The sequence below is a fragment of the Uloborus diversus genome, chromosome 3, assembly GCF_026930045.1.
Source record: "Uloborus diversus isolate 005 chromosome 3, Udiv.v.3.1, whole genome shotgun sequence".
NCBI lineage: Eukaryota > Metazoa > Arthropoda > Arachnida > Araneae > Uloboridae > Uloborus > Uloborus diversus.
The window spans coordinates 119,320,749-119,335,045 of NC_072733.1; the positions used below are offsets into that span (position 1 = coordinate 119,320,749).

The window sequence follows — 14,297 nt, forward strand, 5'->3', positions numbered from 1 at the left end:
AAGTAAAATAAATTTCCCACTGGAGATTTTATTTCAGTTAAATGCCATTTGAATCTTGCACATGGAACGTTGCTCGATACAAGCTGGAAGCTTGAAGCTAAATATTACTAGTACAATGACAGTATACAGTCGAAGAAAATCAAGTGGAAAGGGCTAATTTTTGCTTCAGAAAGCTTTTGTTATGGATGTTGTAGAAACTTGAATATAACTGATCTCTTATTCAAGGCTGCCACAAAATAGTTAATGACTACCAATTTTATGCACAAAAGTGCCCTTAGTACAGCTCAAAGTTATAAAAGCAGCTCCCATTTAATATTGAGCATCTTTACAGTTAACTCAGAAAGTTTTGGTCAATATCATTCATGGCAACATGCTTTAGTGTTCCTGCTCTCCACACAAAGACTATATATTCAAAAAAGGACTTTTGAGCCATTCTATTGTATTAGAAACAGTGATGAGAGTGGTCAGAGAGCAAAAAAGTGGAAATCCAAAAAAAAATCCTAAAAGGGATGATATCCAAAAACATTTCGTCAAAGGGTTGATATCCCAAAACCGCATCAAAAAAGAACCTAGAAGCAATGATATTCAAAAATTCAACAAAAATGGCTATTTTACCAGTTTTAAAGGTAATACGTATTTAATTAAGTATAAGTAACAATTTTGTACAATTTGCTGCATTTTACCATTTTTCGCAAGAGTGTTTAATCCTAAATAAATCTAAATTTTGAAAAAGAGGCAACAATTTTTAACCCCTGAGTCCTTGAACAAAGGGATGGGGGAGCCAGAGGTCAATCTTGGCTGCATCACTCAATAGTATCAACTTTTCATATTTTTTGGAGAAAATACATTTTTTCATTAAAAACATTTGAGTTTATAGTGTTAAACGAATAAGAACATAAATTTTAAAATTAAGTCTGTTTGTAAAGTAAAAATTTACAACAGAGAAAAGTCTAAAGTTTCTTTATGTGGTAAAACATACTTTTCACAGTAAGAATTGAAAATAAATAAATATATAAACGATTGGTTATCTTTTTCCTTGCATTGGAACCCAAAATTTGTTTTTAAAAGCTTCCTAATACGATTTTGGAATCAAAAGAACAACTTGCAGCTGCCTCATTTAATCATGAAATTTCAAAACTTTTAACAGGCTGTAGATTCTAAACCATTTGAGATTCACCATAAATAGTTTTTTACACTGCCTTAAATACACAAAAAAAAAGTAACCATGCCAAGTTTCAATAAATTCGAGACTGTGGGTGTTAAGCCACGTTTTTTGATTGACTTCTGAATTTTTTCTAAAATAAAATAAAGAAATAAAAACATTATTGAAATGATGAATAAAGTAAGCAGATATAAGGTAGCATACAGTAAAAAACCATCCAACATTAAAAATAAGTGAAATACTTGCAGGATGCAAAAAGATTGAAATCTCAAACAAGGCATGCAACTTTCGGCGCAGCACGTGTTTGATGTCGTTGGCATGATTCCAATACATACATTTTTGGCAGATGTCGCGTACGATGAAGATTCAAGGGGAAAAAATAGAAAGAATAAGAAATCAAGTACCAAAAATTTTTAAAAATCATATTTTTTTCCCGATTTTTGAGAAAAATAAGACTTGAATGAGGCAGAAAAAGGAGGAAAGGTTTTAAAAGCCAGCAGAAAAAGCTGGAATTTCGGCAAAAGCCGGAAAAATCTCATCCCTGTACAAAACAAAATTATCGAGAAAAGTAGCAATACAATGAAACTTCTCAGGAGAGACCACTCTCTGTGCCTCAAAAAAGTAGTCATTAATGGAGGTTGGACCTTCTAGGAGGTGGTTTCTGAAAATGCAAAAAACAATAAAAACATTGACAGAAATCTGTATGTTCTGTTTACGCAAAGAACGTTATGACTAGAATATAGTTAAATAGAGAAACTGAAAATTTTCTGCTCTAAAATATACTTCTTACATCACTTTTCCATTCAGGAATGGATTTGCTTAAATTGCAAGAAGGGATTTTCAGCTAGATTTTCTGAAACAACTTTTGTTTCCAGTTCAGCTTTTAGCCGCAAAAATTTATGTTCTTAACATTGCTGTGATCAGAGTACAACATGAGCCTTATCTATTTGTCACCTGTTCAAATGAGCTAAAAATAAATTCTGACCATGAAAATGAACGAAGAATGTTGTTTGTAAACAACATCTGAATTCAGAGAACAACCTTTTGCAAAACTGCTTGTCCTTATCAACCTCTAACAATGACAGACACGCGCCTGACCTGTCGCTAGATTTCCAACTGTCACCTGAGCATACCAAGTGTTGAAAAACTATGTCCTCCTTTTTGTAACATCTTAGATCTATAGTTTTTACCCATTTATTCTGGTTTATTTCCTCTTTCTTATGCAAGAGAACACAGATTTGTGTCCAGACTGAAATGTTTATTGCTTTCTTTTCGGTATTTCTCTTCTGATTTTCTCTTACAGAAAATGCCTTCTTGAATTTTGCAATTTGCTGGTCATTAGGAGAGGTTTCGAGGGTCTCTTCCAGAAGTTTTCTATCATTGAGAAGATAGGGAAGAAAATCGGTGCCTCAGAAAATTGTTCCTTAATGGAGGTGGTTGCTCATAGAAGTTTTATTGTTTTAGCATAAAAAATAGAAAAGCTGGCAGCTATTTAAATATCATTGTGACAGCCACAAAAACTCAATTTAGGAGGTATAACTACCCTTGTCTACATACTTGCTGTTATATGAAACAGAGCATGATGCCGTCAAATCAGAAAAAAACTTTTTTGAAATTTTATAACAGTGTCATTTTTTTTATAAAATAAGCCATTAACCTCTGTCGTCAAGCTTTTATAAGAACTAATAATTTACATATGCATCGCAGCACCAGCATTAGTGGACACATGTTGTATTCAATCCAGAACCTTATAGAACACATGTTCCTGCTTACGACAGATCATGCCATACACATACTTTACCACCCAGCAAAAACAGCTAACTATGCAGTTGAACTTGTATTGAAAGAAATTGTTGCACTCAATGTCTGTCATAAGATAAAATGTTTACACTTAAGGCAGAAAACATGTTAGGAACTTAAGAACATTTAATTGAACAATTAATGACTTCGTAAAGGATAAAACAATGAGAATTACACAGTAGACATTTATGGCTATCATAAATACCAAGTTTGAACCCTGCTTTACAAAGTAGTGGTTGCTGCGTAGACTCTGGATTATGCATGAGTGACACATGGCTCTTTTAATTCTAGAACAACGAAAATTCAGAAAACCTTTCAACTTAATTCAGCAGCGAATATTTTATTAATTCTTTTTCTTTACCATTACAAAGATTGGCTACATAAGTATCTGTTAAATAAGTTTATTTTTGAGGCTTCAGTCTACCATTCCATTTAATATAATGAATAAAAAAACTATGTAACTACAAATATCAATTTTTCAGGTGGCTGCTAAAGCTTACTTGTTCTGTTTCAACAAAATTTGCAACACAGCCCTCATCATTTGTGCCTCGGACATTGAATCGAGTTCCAGCACGTTCTGAGCTAAGCCTTGAAAATATACAACCACGAGCTTGAAGATGACCAACATATATAGTGCGAATTTCAATTCCACCACAAACAACTTTAAGTAACCAATCTTCACAAGCAATGCCATCTCTAATGAAGCTTATATGCATAGTTCTGTTCCTGAAAAATAAGAGGTAAAATTATAACTTTTACACATTTTTCAATGCTAATGCATCTTGAAGATTAAATGCTATTATACATTAGAAGGAATACACGAGCAGAACATCTCTGCTCAGAGAATACTACACATTTTCTGTTTTTTAATTTTGAGTCTTCTATGATTGCGTGAGGTAAAGATATCTAATTCATTTGTTATCAATAAAGAGCGATTCAGGTTTCAGTGATTTTGTTTACAGTACGTGCGGGCCATGGCCCCTCTCAAAACCTTGTGATTTTAGGCATTTTTCAAGAAGAAAAAAAGAAGACAGAAAATATTATGAGCAGATAACAAACTTTAAAGCATGTGTTTTACTTTAAGTTGCATTACAAATCTACCTTAAAATGTTTCAGAATCTAAGTTTCCAAATTTTTTGAATTTTAAATTTTTTGTTTCATTGTGTCCCGCTTTCCATTAATAATTCAACACTAAGATGTCTGATATTTCATTATACCTAGAACGTCCAGAAATGGTCAAAATTACCCTTCTATAAAATAAGCTCTAAATCTTGTGTAAAAATGTATGTAACAAAGAAAAACAATTTATGTTAGTTCTAATATAAACTATAACTCATACAGTTTAACATAAAACAATTAGATAAAACAAATAAAAAATCTGTTTCTAACATCTATCATGTGTGCTTAGCTCAATTCCACTGGAGGAAATGGTGAAAATTTGTACAAGCGAATATTTCTATGAAAAACGAATGACTGAAGGTCAAAGACTTAATATCACTATTTTTCTGCCTCTCGTATGGAATTATCCAACAAAACTACAAACAAAAGAAACTCATGGTCATTTTGACTACTATTGGCAATTCCAGGTATATTTGAAATATGTATAGAAACAAAATAAGATAAATGGATTTTTTTTTCTTTTTGTAGAGGATGTTTATCAATATTTACAACAAAGGAATTGATCAAAATCAAAAAATTTTGAATGCATTTAAAATTCTTTTACAGTGAAGTCAGTTACTGGTCTGGCCCTACTAGTGTTAAATTAGATTTCTTTGACTAACAAGGAGAGGTTACGGTCTCGGAAATTCAGATCGGGATGAGATTTGGTAGATTAGTAGTATCCTTTAAGGGTACTCTCAGGGTAAAGTAATAAAGCGCACTAGCCATAAAATTCCGAGAAAACAACCTTTAAAGATTTACGCGCAACTTATAAACTAGTAGAGATAGTTCGTAAACAAGCGCCCGGTGGTCATGTGGGCAGCGCTCTGGGGTTCCATGCGGCCGATCCGAGTTCAAATCCACTGCAAGTTTCTTTTTTATTCATTTATCAAGTGACTGTTACAGCTTTGTAGAATTTGAATTGAAGATAATGCGAAATTTTTGAACACGTAAAGCACTTTAATAGAGAAAATGAAGATAAATTAAATCGATACAAGTTAAAATTTGAATTACAACGGCTACAAAATCACTGTAGAGCTTAATTTATAGATGATTTTTAACAATGTAGCTGTTATTTATATACATACACCAGAATGATATTTATCATAAAAACATGGAAAACAAAAACTGTTTTGACATCTCGCACGATTTATAAAGGAAGATTGCTTACAGGAGCAACTTCTTTGTAAAAGAGTCGTTGGAACATACTTCATTTACATTCAGGAAAATTTCTCTTTTGTCAGAAAGTTTAGAAGTATACCAGGCATATATCGAATCATTTTATCAAAAATTGGCGATGACAGTTGATGATGGACAATTGATTGTATTTTATGCAATCTTCACGGGTATTCATTTCTCTATTATTTTCAACGAGATACGCGCAATTTTGTATACGTTTTATTAAATTCTTTACCTGTCTATAAAAATGGACGCGAGAAATTGAACTTGATATGATTCTGATGCAATCAAATGATTTTCAGTAAGCAAGCTCTCGTAATAAACGACAGCATCTTTTAATCTCTGCTTCAACATTTCACTGTGCAATGAATTTTTATCCATTTTGTTAAAGATTTTTATTCGTTTCAGGGTTACTTCAATAACCGACCATTTCGATTCACAATATTTAAAAAACTCAAATCCTTTTTCACGGTATAGAATTTTCCAGTCTAATATACAGCACAGACGATAAATAAATTTAATGATGAAAACAAACATGAACATTGCAGACGATAATAGATGGAAAATAAAGAGTTGAATATTCAATGTAAAATACAGCAGACGAAAAATTTACAAATAACAGAATCAAGGAGCAAAACCATTGCTCGATAAGTGCGGTTAGGGTTTTTAAAATTTGACTACTTGCTTATGTGCAATAACTAATATAATTCTTCTTACTCATCCACAAAGAAACTGATTATGCATTTATTGCAAAAATCATTTACTTCGTCAAAGTTTATAATATCTAAAAATTTGTAATCACTTGTTTGTGAGAATAGTAAATAGAAATTTAATGTACTATCACACATTAAAAATACATCATATTTTTTAAATTAAGTATTACCTACAAAGTCACTTTATAAATGAACAAAAAAGAAACTTGCAGTGGATTTGAACTCGGATCGGCCGCATGGAACCCCAGAGCGCTGCCCACATGACCACCGGGCGCTTGCTTACGAACAATCTCTACTAGCTTATAAGTTGCGCGTAAATCTTTAAAGGCTGTTTTCTCGGAATTTTATGGCTAGTGCGCTTTATTACTTTACCCTGAGAGTACCCTTAAAGGATACTACTAATCTACCAAATCTCATCCCGATCTGGATTTCCGAGACCGTAACCTCTCCTTGTAAAACCAGAACATTTAGTCAAAGAAAGCAAAAGTTTTTACAAGCAAATTAAATCAGCTTTTGAAAAAATAAATTTAACTACTCTTTATAATTAGAACTGGTATCTAAAACCTTGATAGTTGTCCACTTTCCAGCACAGTACATATGTTAAGTATATGCAGGGCATTGCAAAACTTTCATTATACACTTTAAGAGGTGATATAAGAGTTCCTGTGGAGCAAAAACATGCTGGTCTATCTCCTATTGTTTTCAAGTTATTGGTGGTAAACCAAAAAATATCTAAATCTTTCAGAAATTCAATTTAAATAGGCTGGAATCCCTGATGATCACATTAGTCTATACCTCCTCCCAGTCAGATTGGAAGGCCGAACATTACTCATTGTCTTACAGCAGAATAAGTTTTTGCCAATTATTGCAACATGTCTCTGCGACAATCAAAGCATGCATGAGAAACTAACAAGGCAGAGCCCCACTCTTTTTTCATGGATGTGCATAAAACCTAGATGCTAGATTCCTAGAGTGATGGATTGTCTGCAGTGGTCCCACACGGCATGCTAGGCAGGTTTGATTGCTTGAAGTCTCCTCTCTCAATGGGACTGTATGAGAAGTCTGGTCTACGATAGCACCCCCAGGGCCAAAAGCCAGGGGGCCTACTTGACCCCTTCCCCGCCTGATTGCTCAAATGATTGGCCTGCTATCCGACTGCAAAAAATACCTCGTTGCAAGGCTTACTGTTGCTCCAACAATCTCAAAGAAAAGCTGGGTGTTAAACCAATCACTTTTTTAAAAAACATGATGTAAATGCTTGATGCCTTATAATATAGTTATAAAAAAATATTTAGCTAAATATGAATAATTCATGAAAATAACACTTGCCAGGGTAGAAAAAGTGCAGCACAATTTACATGACTTTGGTACAACTAACTCCCAACCATATAAAGCGTAAAATGGATTTTATGCCAATAAAGAGCACAACTGAAAATTGGTTCTGCCTTTTTTCAAGGCAAATTCTCAAATGTAACAAAATAATATTCAAGTTAGTATTTTCAAATTATATCCAATTATTATAGCATTTACAGGGGTCTGTCCAGGATTTTTCACAGGGTCCGTTTTTTGTGAAAAATCAAATAATTTTGTGAAAAATGAATTAATTTTGTGAAAAATCAAAAAATTTCGCAAAAAAAAAAAAAAAAAAAAAAAAAATTGTTAAAACGAAATTTTTAGAATTTAGAGATGGCACAAACTGCATCAATTAAACTTAAAGTTGAGTGTTTTCTTCTTCTATGACGAGAAAATCATTCTGAATTTTTTTTTCTGATATTTGGCGGGGGGGGGGGGGGCATCGCTCTTTCAAGTATCAATATTTATCTACCATTCTGCATTATGTTAAATTATACTAGATATATTTCTGTACAGTATTTAAAATAATTATAACAAAAATATAAATAAATAAAACAAAATTCAGAATAGGGTTCAGCATTCAACTTTTTGACCCAAGACACTCTTAAAAAGCATGAAATTTCGTTTCTAACTTATAAATTCCGTGATTTTAACAAAAATAAAAAGAAATTTCAATTGTTTACCTCTTAACAAAGCGTAATAATCATCAAAAATTCGAAAAATCGGATTCCCATAGCGGATGCAAAGAGATCGCAATTCTCAAAGTAAAGGCATCAAAAGTATAAAAACGGCTTGTAAAAGAAATATTTTTGATAAAATTATTTTAAAATTGCATTTTAGAGTGCTATGATAACATATCATTAATATCTGTGAACACAGTTGACCCCAAAAAATAAATAAATAAATAATAATAAAATAAACCATCTATTCAGCATTTTAATTTTTGACTCATTACAGAAAATGGAATTTTGCTTTAAAAACTTGAAATGAGAGTTCTAACAGAAATAAAGAGACTTTTCATTTATTTGAATCCTAATAAAGCGAAGTTAGCTTGAAAAAAGAACAAAATATGATTCTCATATCGGATGTTAAAAGATTGCATTTTTCAAAATGTAGACATCTAAAGAAAAAAAAAAAAAACGGTAATTAAAAGAGTTTACTTAAAGTTAATCATCCTTGTTAGCATCGAAAAATCAAAACCCATATAATTTTCTCCCAAAATAACAATTAAACATCGCACCGCACCGTAAAAACGCAAATATTGACAAGCCGACAAAATGATGAGAATATTTTCTAATCTCATTATAAAGGTTCAACGCCAGACGCTAAGTGGTGATATTTTTGAAGTTGGTAACCCTATCTGAAGCGATCATATTTTTTCCTCACCCTTACTATCCCTTTGCAGTTCTAAGTTCATTTCGCAGATATATATTATTATTGTTTATTAAATCATGAGCGGAGAAAAGTGCTTACCAATGCCTTTTCAGAAAAGTTTACAACAACACCGCTGCTAATTAGCTGTGATAAAACAAACAACCATTATATTTATTTGGCAGTAGCAATTATTTATCGCTTGCAGGAGCATCGGAGCATCGCAAGAGTGCCGATTTTTTCTTTTTTTTTTTTCAAAATTAGCCGATTTTGTATAAGCTGATCCCTCTAATTTGACTTAAAAAAAAAGGTTCCAAAAATTATCGGTTTATACAGAGAAATATGCGGTTTATACACAGAAATATGCGTTATTTTGCTTTCAGATTTGCTCTTTCAATAAACAATTTGTGACAGATCCGATCTTGTTTATCAGAATTTTGTGAAGGGTCCGTTTTGTTTGATCGGGATTTTGTGAAAGGTCCGTTTTGTTTGATCGGGATTTTGTGAAAGGTCCGTTTTGGTTGATCGGATTTTTGTGAAGGGTCCGTTAACGGACCCAAATATCCTCTGGCCAGACCCCTGATTTACTCACACCAAAAATTTTTTCAAATACAAGATTTGTGAACAAAATAAAACTTGTTAAGATCACAGAATGAAAAATTACACTAAAACACTAACTAAACACTAACTTAAACTAAAACACTATTATACTTACCAAAAGAAGCGATTATCAGATTCATTCGTAAAACTAGCTCGTTGCTCACATAACGTCAAATCTAGAGGCTTATCCACAGAAGACCAAGAAAAATAAAATGTTCCAGAGTTTAATACCTTCTTCACTTCTTGTATTCTTTCGATGTCTGAAGCATTGTTTCTCAAAGAAATGAAATTAGTCTCTGTAACTCGAAATATCTCACTGCTTAAGACTTTCCCAACAGATAAACAACTGCTTACTAAGACTAAGTAAAGAACTGCAGTTTCACCTGTAGTTAAAAAGAAATAAGCTACATACTGTCAAAAAAAAAAAAACAGGATTTAAATAGTAAAATATTTTACATCATCCAAATACAAAATTAATGACCAGCAACAGGCTTTGAGTCTAGTGAGGCTGGTCCCAGTCAGTTTACAAATCCTCTATGAAGATCATACACCTTCTCAAAACTATTCTCATTGAAGTAACATTTGTGTCTAGTTAACTATTTCAAATGCCTACAAACAAGATATCTTTTGAATATATGTAGAAAATAGGGACAGGAAATCTAGCTTGATGAACCTTTCTTGGGAACTTTTCTCTTGCTTTTGATAAAAACCATAAATTACTATAGTAGATGGTGCATTCCATGTAATTAGATTTTGTAAGGTTTTCTTCACATTATAAGAAGTTTTTTCAGGTAATATTTTTTTATGCTAGTTTTAGTTTTTTAGCTTAAATATTTAATTAAATTTATTTAAGCTTACTATTCGCTCAGATTTTAAAAAACTGACTGGCATATTTAATGAAGTCTACTGTGCATCATATTTTCAAATTAGCAAATGGTTAACAATTGAATTTTGCTACTCAAGGATTCAAAGAAGAACACCAGTAGATATTAATTAAAGTGATTTCGAAAACTTAACCAAACTTGGAGGAAATGCAAAATCGTCTTCTTACACCCTTGCAAAAAATGGGCATTAGTATAGCTATTCTTTTCAATTTCATAAAAATCAGGACCCATAAATGTATTTTTTAAAAAAGGAAAGGCACTGAGACCTTTGAAAAACACCTTCAGTACTCAAAATTAAGGGTCGTTAGTTGTATTTTGCAACTATAAATATCGTTTTGACCACAATTTTAAACCAAGTTGTCACTTAGACACCTAACTTTTTGATTTCCCAAGGTGCAACTTTCATTTTCAGAAGATTTGTTTTCAAAACATCTATGTTGCAATTATAGCATGACACTTCCTGGATTATTGCAACAACGGAAATTTACCCTTCCCAATCAGCACTGAAGTAGAGCAATACACCCACTTCTAAAGACGTTCCAAGCACACGCCGTTTGTTCCATTCTTTCTCTTTCTTCCTAATTCTTTCTTTCCTGTGTTCGGTACCATTGGCCCAAGATTGCTCACTTCACACTAATTGGAGAAGATCCACTGGCATTTTACTCCTTGCTTTGTATCATCTTAGAGCTGCCAACTACCAACTTGTACAATTCGTAAATTCAATTCACCAATTTTGATTAGATTGTAGGATGTAGGATTGTACCGAAAATCATTCATATTGAACGCTTCATAAATTTTCATCATAAAATTTTGTCAAATAAAAAAAAAATCCACTGTGTTTCATGTTTTCTCATGGTTTCAACAGCTAAAAAGAAACTGTACGATTAACACAGCTCAAAACTGCCGTGGGCAGGTAAAGGGCAGTAACTGCAAAATTTTCATTTTCTTGCATTTTTGTCACCTAATGTATGTTAGCTAAATTGTACTAGCTTGCTTATTTGGTTTTCACTAAAAAAAAAAGCACGAGATAACATTTGCATTTCTATTATTAGAACAGAATCCAAAAGGCATTTCTTCAATATCTTTAAAACTTATTTCTGCAGATACTGCTTTTTACCTGCTCATCGCAGTATATCAGCCAATTTATACCCATTGCATGTAGAAATTAGCCTCCAATTTGACATTTTTTTTTCCTCCTATACACTCAAGCTGACATTTTAAAGCAATTTTTAGCGTTAGGTAAACCAACAACAATAGACCAATTCAATTTGAAATGTTCACTCTTTTAAAAAGGCCAGAATGACAAAAGAGCCTGCAGTCATTTTTCTTCATGATCATTGTGCCATTACACGCAGCAATATGAGTTTATGGCATTTTGGAAGCACTCAGTTGCGAAGTTATATTCCATGTGGCATACTCACCAGACTTGGGTCTTTCTGATTACCATTTGTTTGTGTTGATGAATTACGCCAGGGGTTCGCAAACTTTTTTGGCTAGCGAATTGCCCTAAAAATTCCTAGCCCTTTGAATATTTGGAACTTTCTCACAGCATCCCAGTCCATCTCAATTACTTAAGGTAATTGAAAAACATCTTTAATATCAGAAGAAGAAAAGAAGATGCATTAAACCACATTTGATAACCTCATTACCAACAATTTCCTATTTACTTCCATGGAGAGGAGAAAGATCAGTCGTCACATTCGAGGTAACTGATAATTGTTGTTTTCTATGCAGCACAGGATCATTACCTTTACCTGATACTTCAGTGTCTTATCATAAGGACAACAGCATGAAAATAAGACGAACATGGTCTTATTGACCGACAATGTTCTTTAATCACAAGAAAAAATGATTTTTCTTTTTTTCTTTTGACTATGTCAACTACTTAAATTAGGCTTCAAGAACAATAAATAACTTTTTCATATTGATAACCTATAGTGTGATTCATGTAGAAATAAAACTTACCATAAAATTAGGTCAGGGAGTTTTGACATCACTCTTCCGTGACGACAAATCTTTTGCTTCATTGTTGCCAGGTGATTAGAAACTGCTTTTTTGCACTTTATCATCAGTTGATTTTTCTGATCACGATCTAGCAAATTTTTACTATGCTACATTAAACAATTAGGAGATGACCTTATTGGTCTACATGACCTTATTTTGTACACCCACCAAAAGTATATATTGATACCATGGACACTTCGCGGCACCCCTCGCCTCTTCTTACGGCACCTCAGTGTGTCACGGCACCCAGTTTGAGAACCCCTGGATTACGAGGTTGTTGAGTAGCACTTTGGTTCCTATGAAGATGTGAAAAAATGGATCGGTGATGGGTTTGAAGCAAAAGAGAGGAAGATTTTCAGTAGGGTGGTATTCAAAAAATGCCCAAACGATGGAGAAAATGTACAACAAGTCATGGAGCATATTTTGAATAAAACACTTTTCATCATTTCTTGAAATTAGAGAACTCTATTTGAATTAGAGAAAATTTCTGAATGTGTAGAAAAAAAAATCTGCATTTCATGATTTTTGCATTTACACATGGTTTGGGAATTACAACTGAATGAAATATTTTGGCAACTAAAAAAGGAATATCAGGTGCCATTAACACATGCTGGCCGATACCAATTTTTACCCCAGAGCAATAAATTCAAGTTTATAACAAATTATGGAAAGTTTTGATTTTTTTTTCTAGGTATTATGATATTCTGTAGCACTCCACACAACTTCATAAAATTACAGTTTGTAGGCTCTGAGAGATCCATGATTTTACACATGAATAAAATTTATTTAGGATCTGAGTGTAGAATTTATTGTTTAAGAAAAACATTTTTGTACTAACCTTGATATAATGGCAAGATTCCTAAACACCCATAAGCATCTGGAAGTCTGCTGCAACTCTTTTTATAATTATCAGTTTCCTGTGAGTCTAAAAATATGAACATGTATTAGAGCTGATACTCAATATAAGTAACAGTGAAAGTTTCAAAACCCTAGGCAATCGCTATTGGGCCATTCCACTGTCACGTGCAGGACAAAAAGATGCTAAAATTTCATTAATATTTTAATTAAACAGGAGTAAGCAGTTCTTTTAATGTTTACAATTGATACAAAGATGCTCCTGACACAGTTATATTTTTATTAAACTATTTTGTTATTTAAAATTTAATTTATTTGCATATGTCACGTGCAGGACATCCAAAGTCAACGTCTTGTAACTTGCTTATGAATTAGTTAATATTTTCGCCCTATTAATACATTAATGTTTAAATAAATTGTATATTTTGAAGGCAAAGGTTCCAATGTGAAGGAAACATAATCTCATTTGTTTAGAAACAATAGTTATAATTATTGAAAAAAAAGTACTGGGTCAATTCACAAAAAAGTAGTCACTTCGTCCCACACATGACGGTTCATATATTTCATCAAAAATTAATTATATAAAAAAGTAATGCCAAAATACTTTGTTTAAGGAATCACACATTTGATTGTAATTTATTAAGCAATAAAATTTTAATCATTACCCTTTTAAATTATCATTTTTAATGAAAAAAAATGAGGGATCACGTGCAGGAGAAAATTACTACTGTTTTTTGTGGAATGGCCCTACTTCAACTTTTATTTGTTGTTTTTAAAGGACTGCCATACGTAGCATTTAGTTCAAAACATTTTTAAATGAAATTACAGGGTTCATACTCATTTTTAAAAGTAAAAATTAAGGACTTTTTAAGGACTCTCAAAAAATTTTAAGGAGTCATTAGCGAAATGATTAGATAACTTTAGGTATACCATTTAAAAGTTTTCCGGGGGGGGGGGGGGGGCAAAGTACGATACATATTATATATACACATGCACAAATGCATCATTGTTTTCAAAAAGCAGGGAGAGGCACAATTGACTGGGATGACCCATTGTCAGTGAATAAAATTTCAAAATTTCACACATCACAGGAATGAGAGTGATCAAAGAGCAAAAAGGAGGAAATACTCCACCCCCCCCCCCCTCCAAAAAAAAAAAAAATTCTTAAAATCAAGCAGAAAATGGATGAGATCAAAATAGCCTTTGAGTCCATAACAT

General features: G+C 32.5%; 1 protein-coding gene across 1 annotated transcript in view; it reads right to left on the reverse strand.

Moving 5' to 3' along the window:
• The window catches only part of LOC129218917 (synaptojanin-1-like), a 186,162-nt gene that overhangs the window by 134,846 nt on the left and 37,019 nt on the right, over positions 1 to 14,297 (reverse strand). Inside the window, exons 2-4 of the mRNA XM_054853238.1 lie at positions 13,063 to 13,149; positions 9,452 to 9,719; positions 3,463 to 3,688 (exon numbers count right to left, since the gene is read on the reverse strand). Of these exons, the coding sequence (XP_054709213.1) occupies positions 3,463 to 3,688; positions 9,452 to 9,719; positions 13,063 to 13,149 (581 nt within the window). The remainder of the gene's footprint in view (positions 1 to 3,462; positions 3,689 to 9,451; positions 9,720 to 13,062; positions 13,150 to 14,297) is intronic.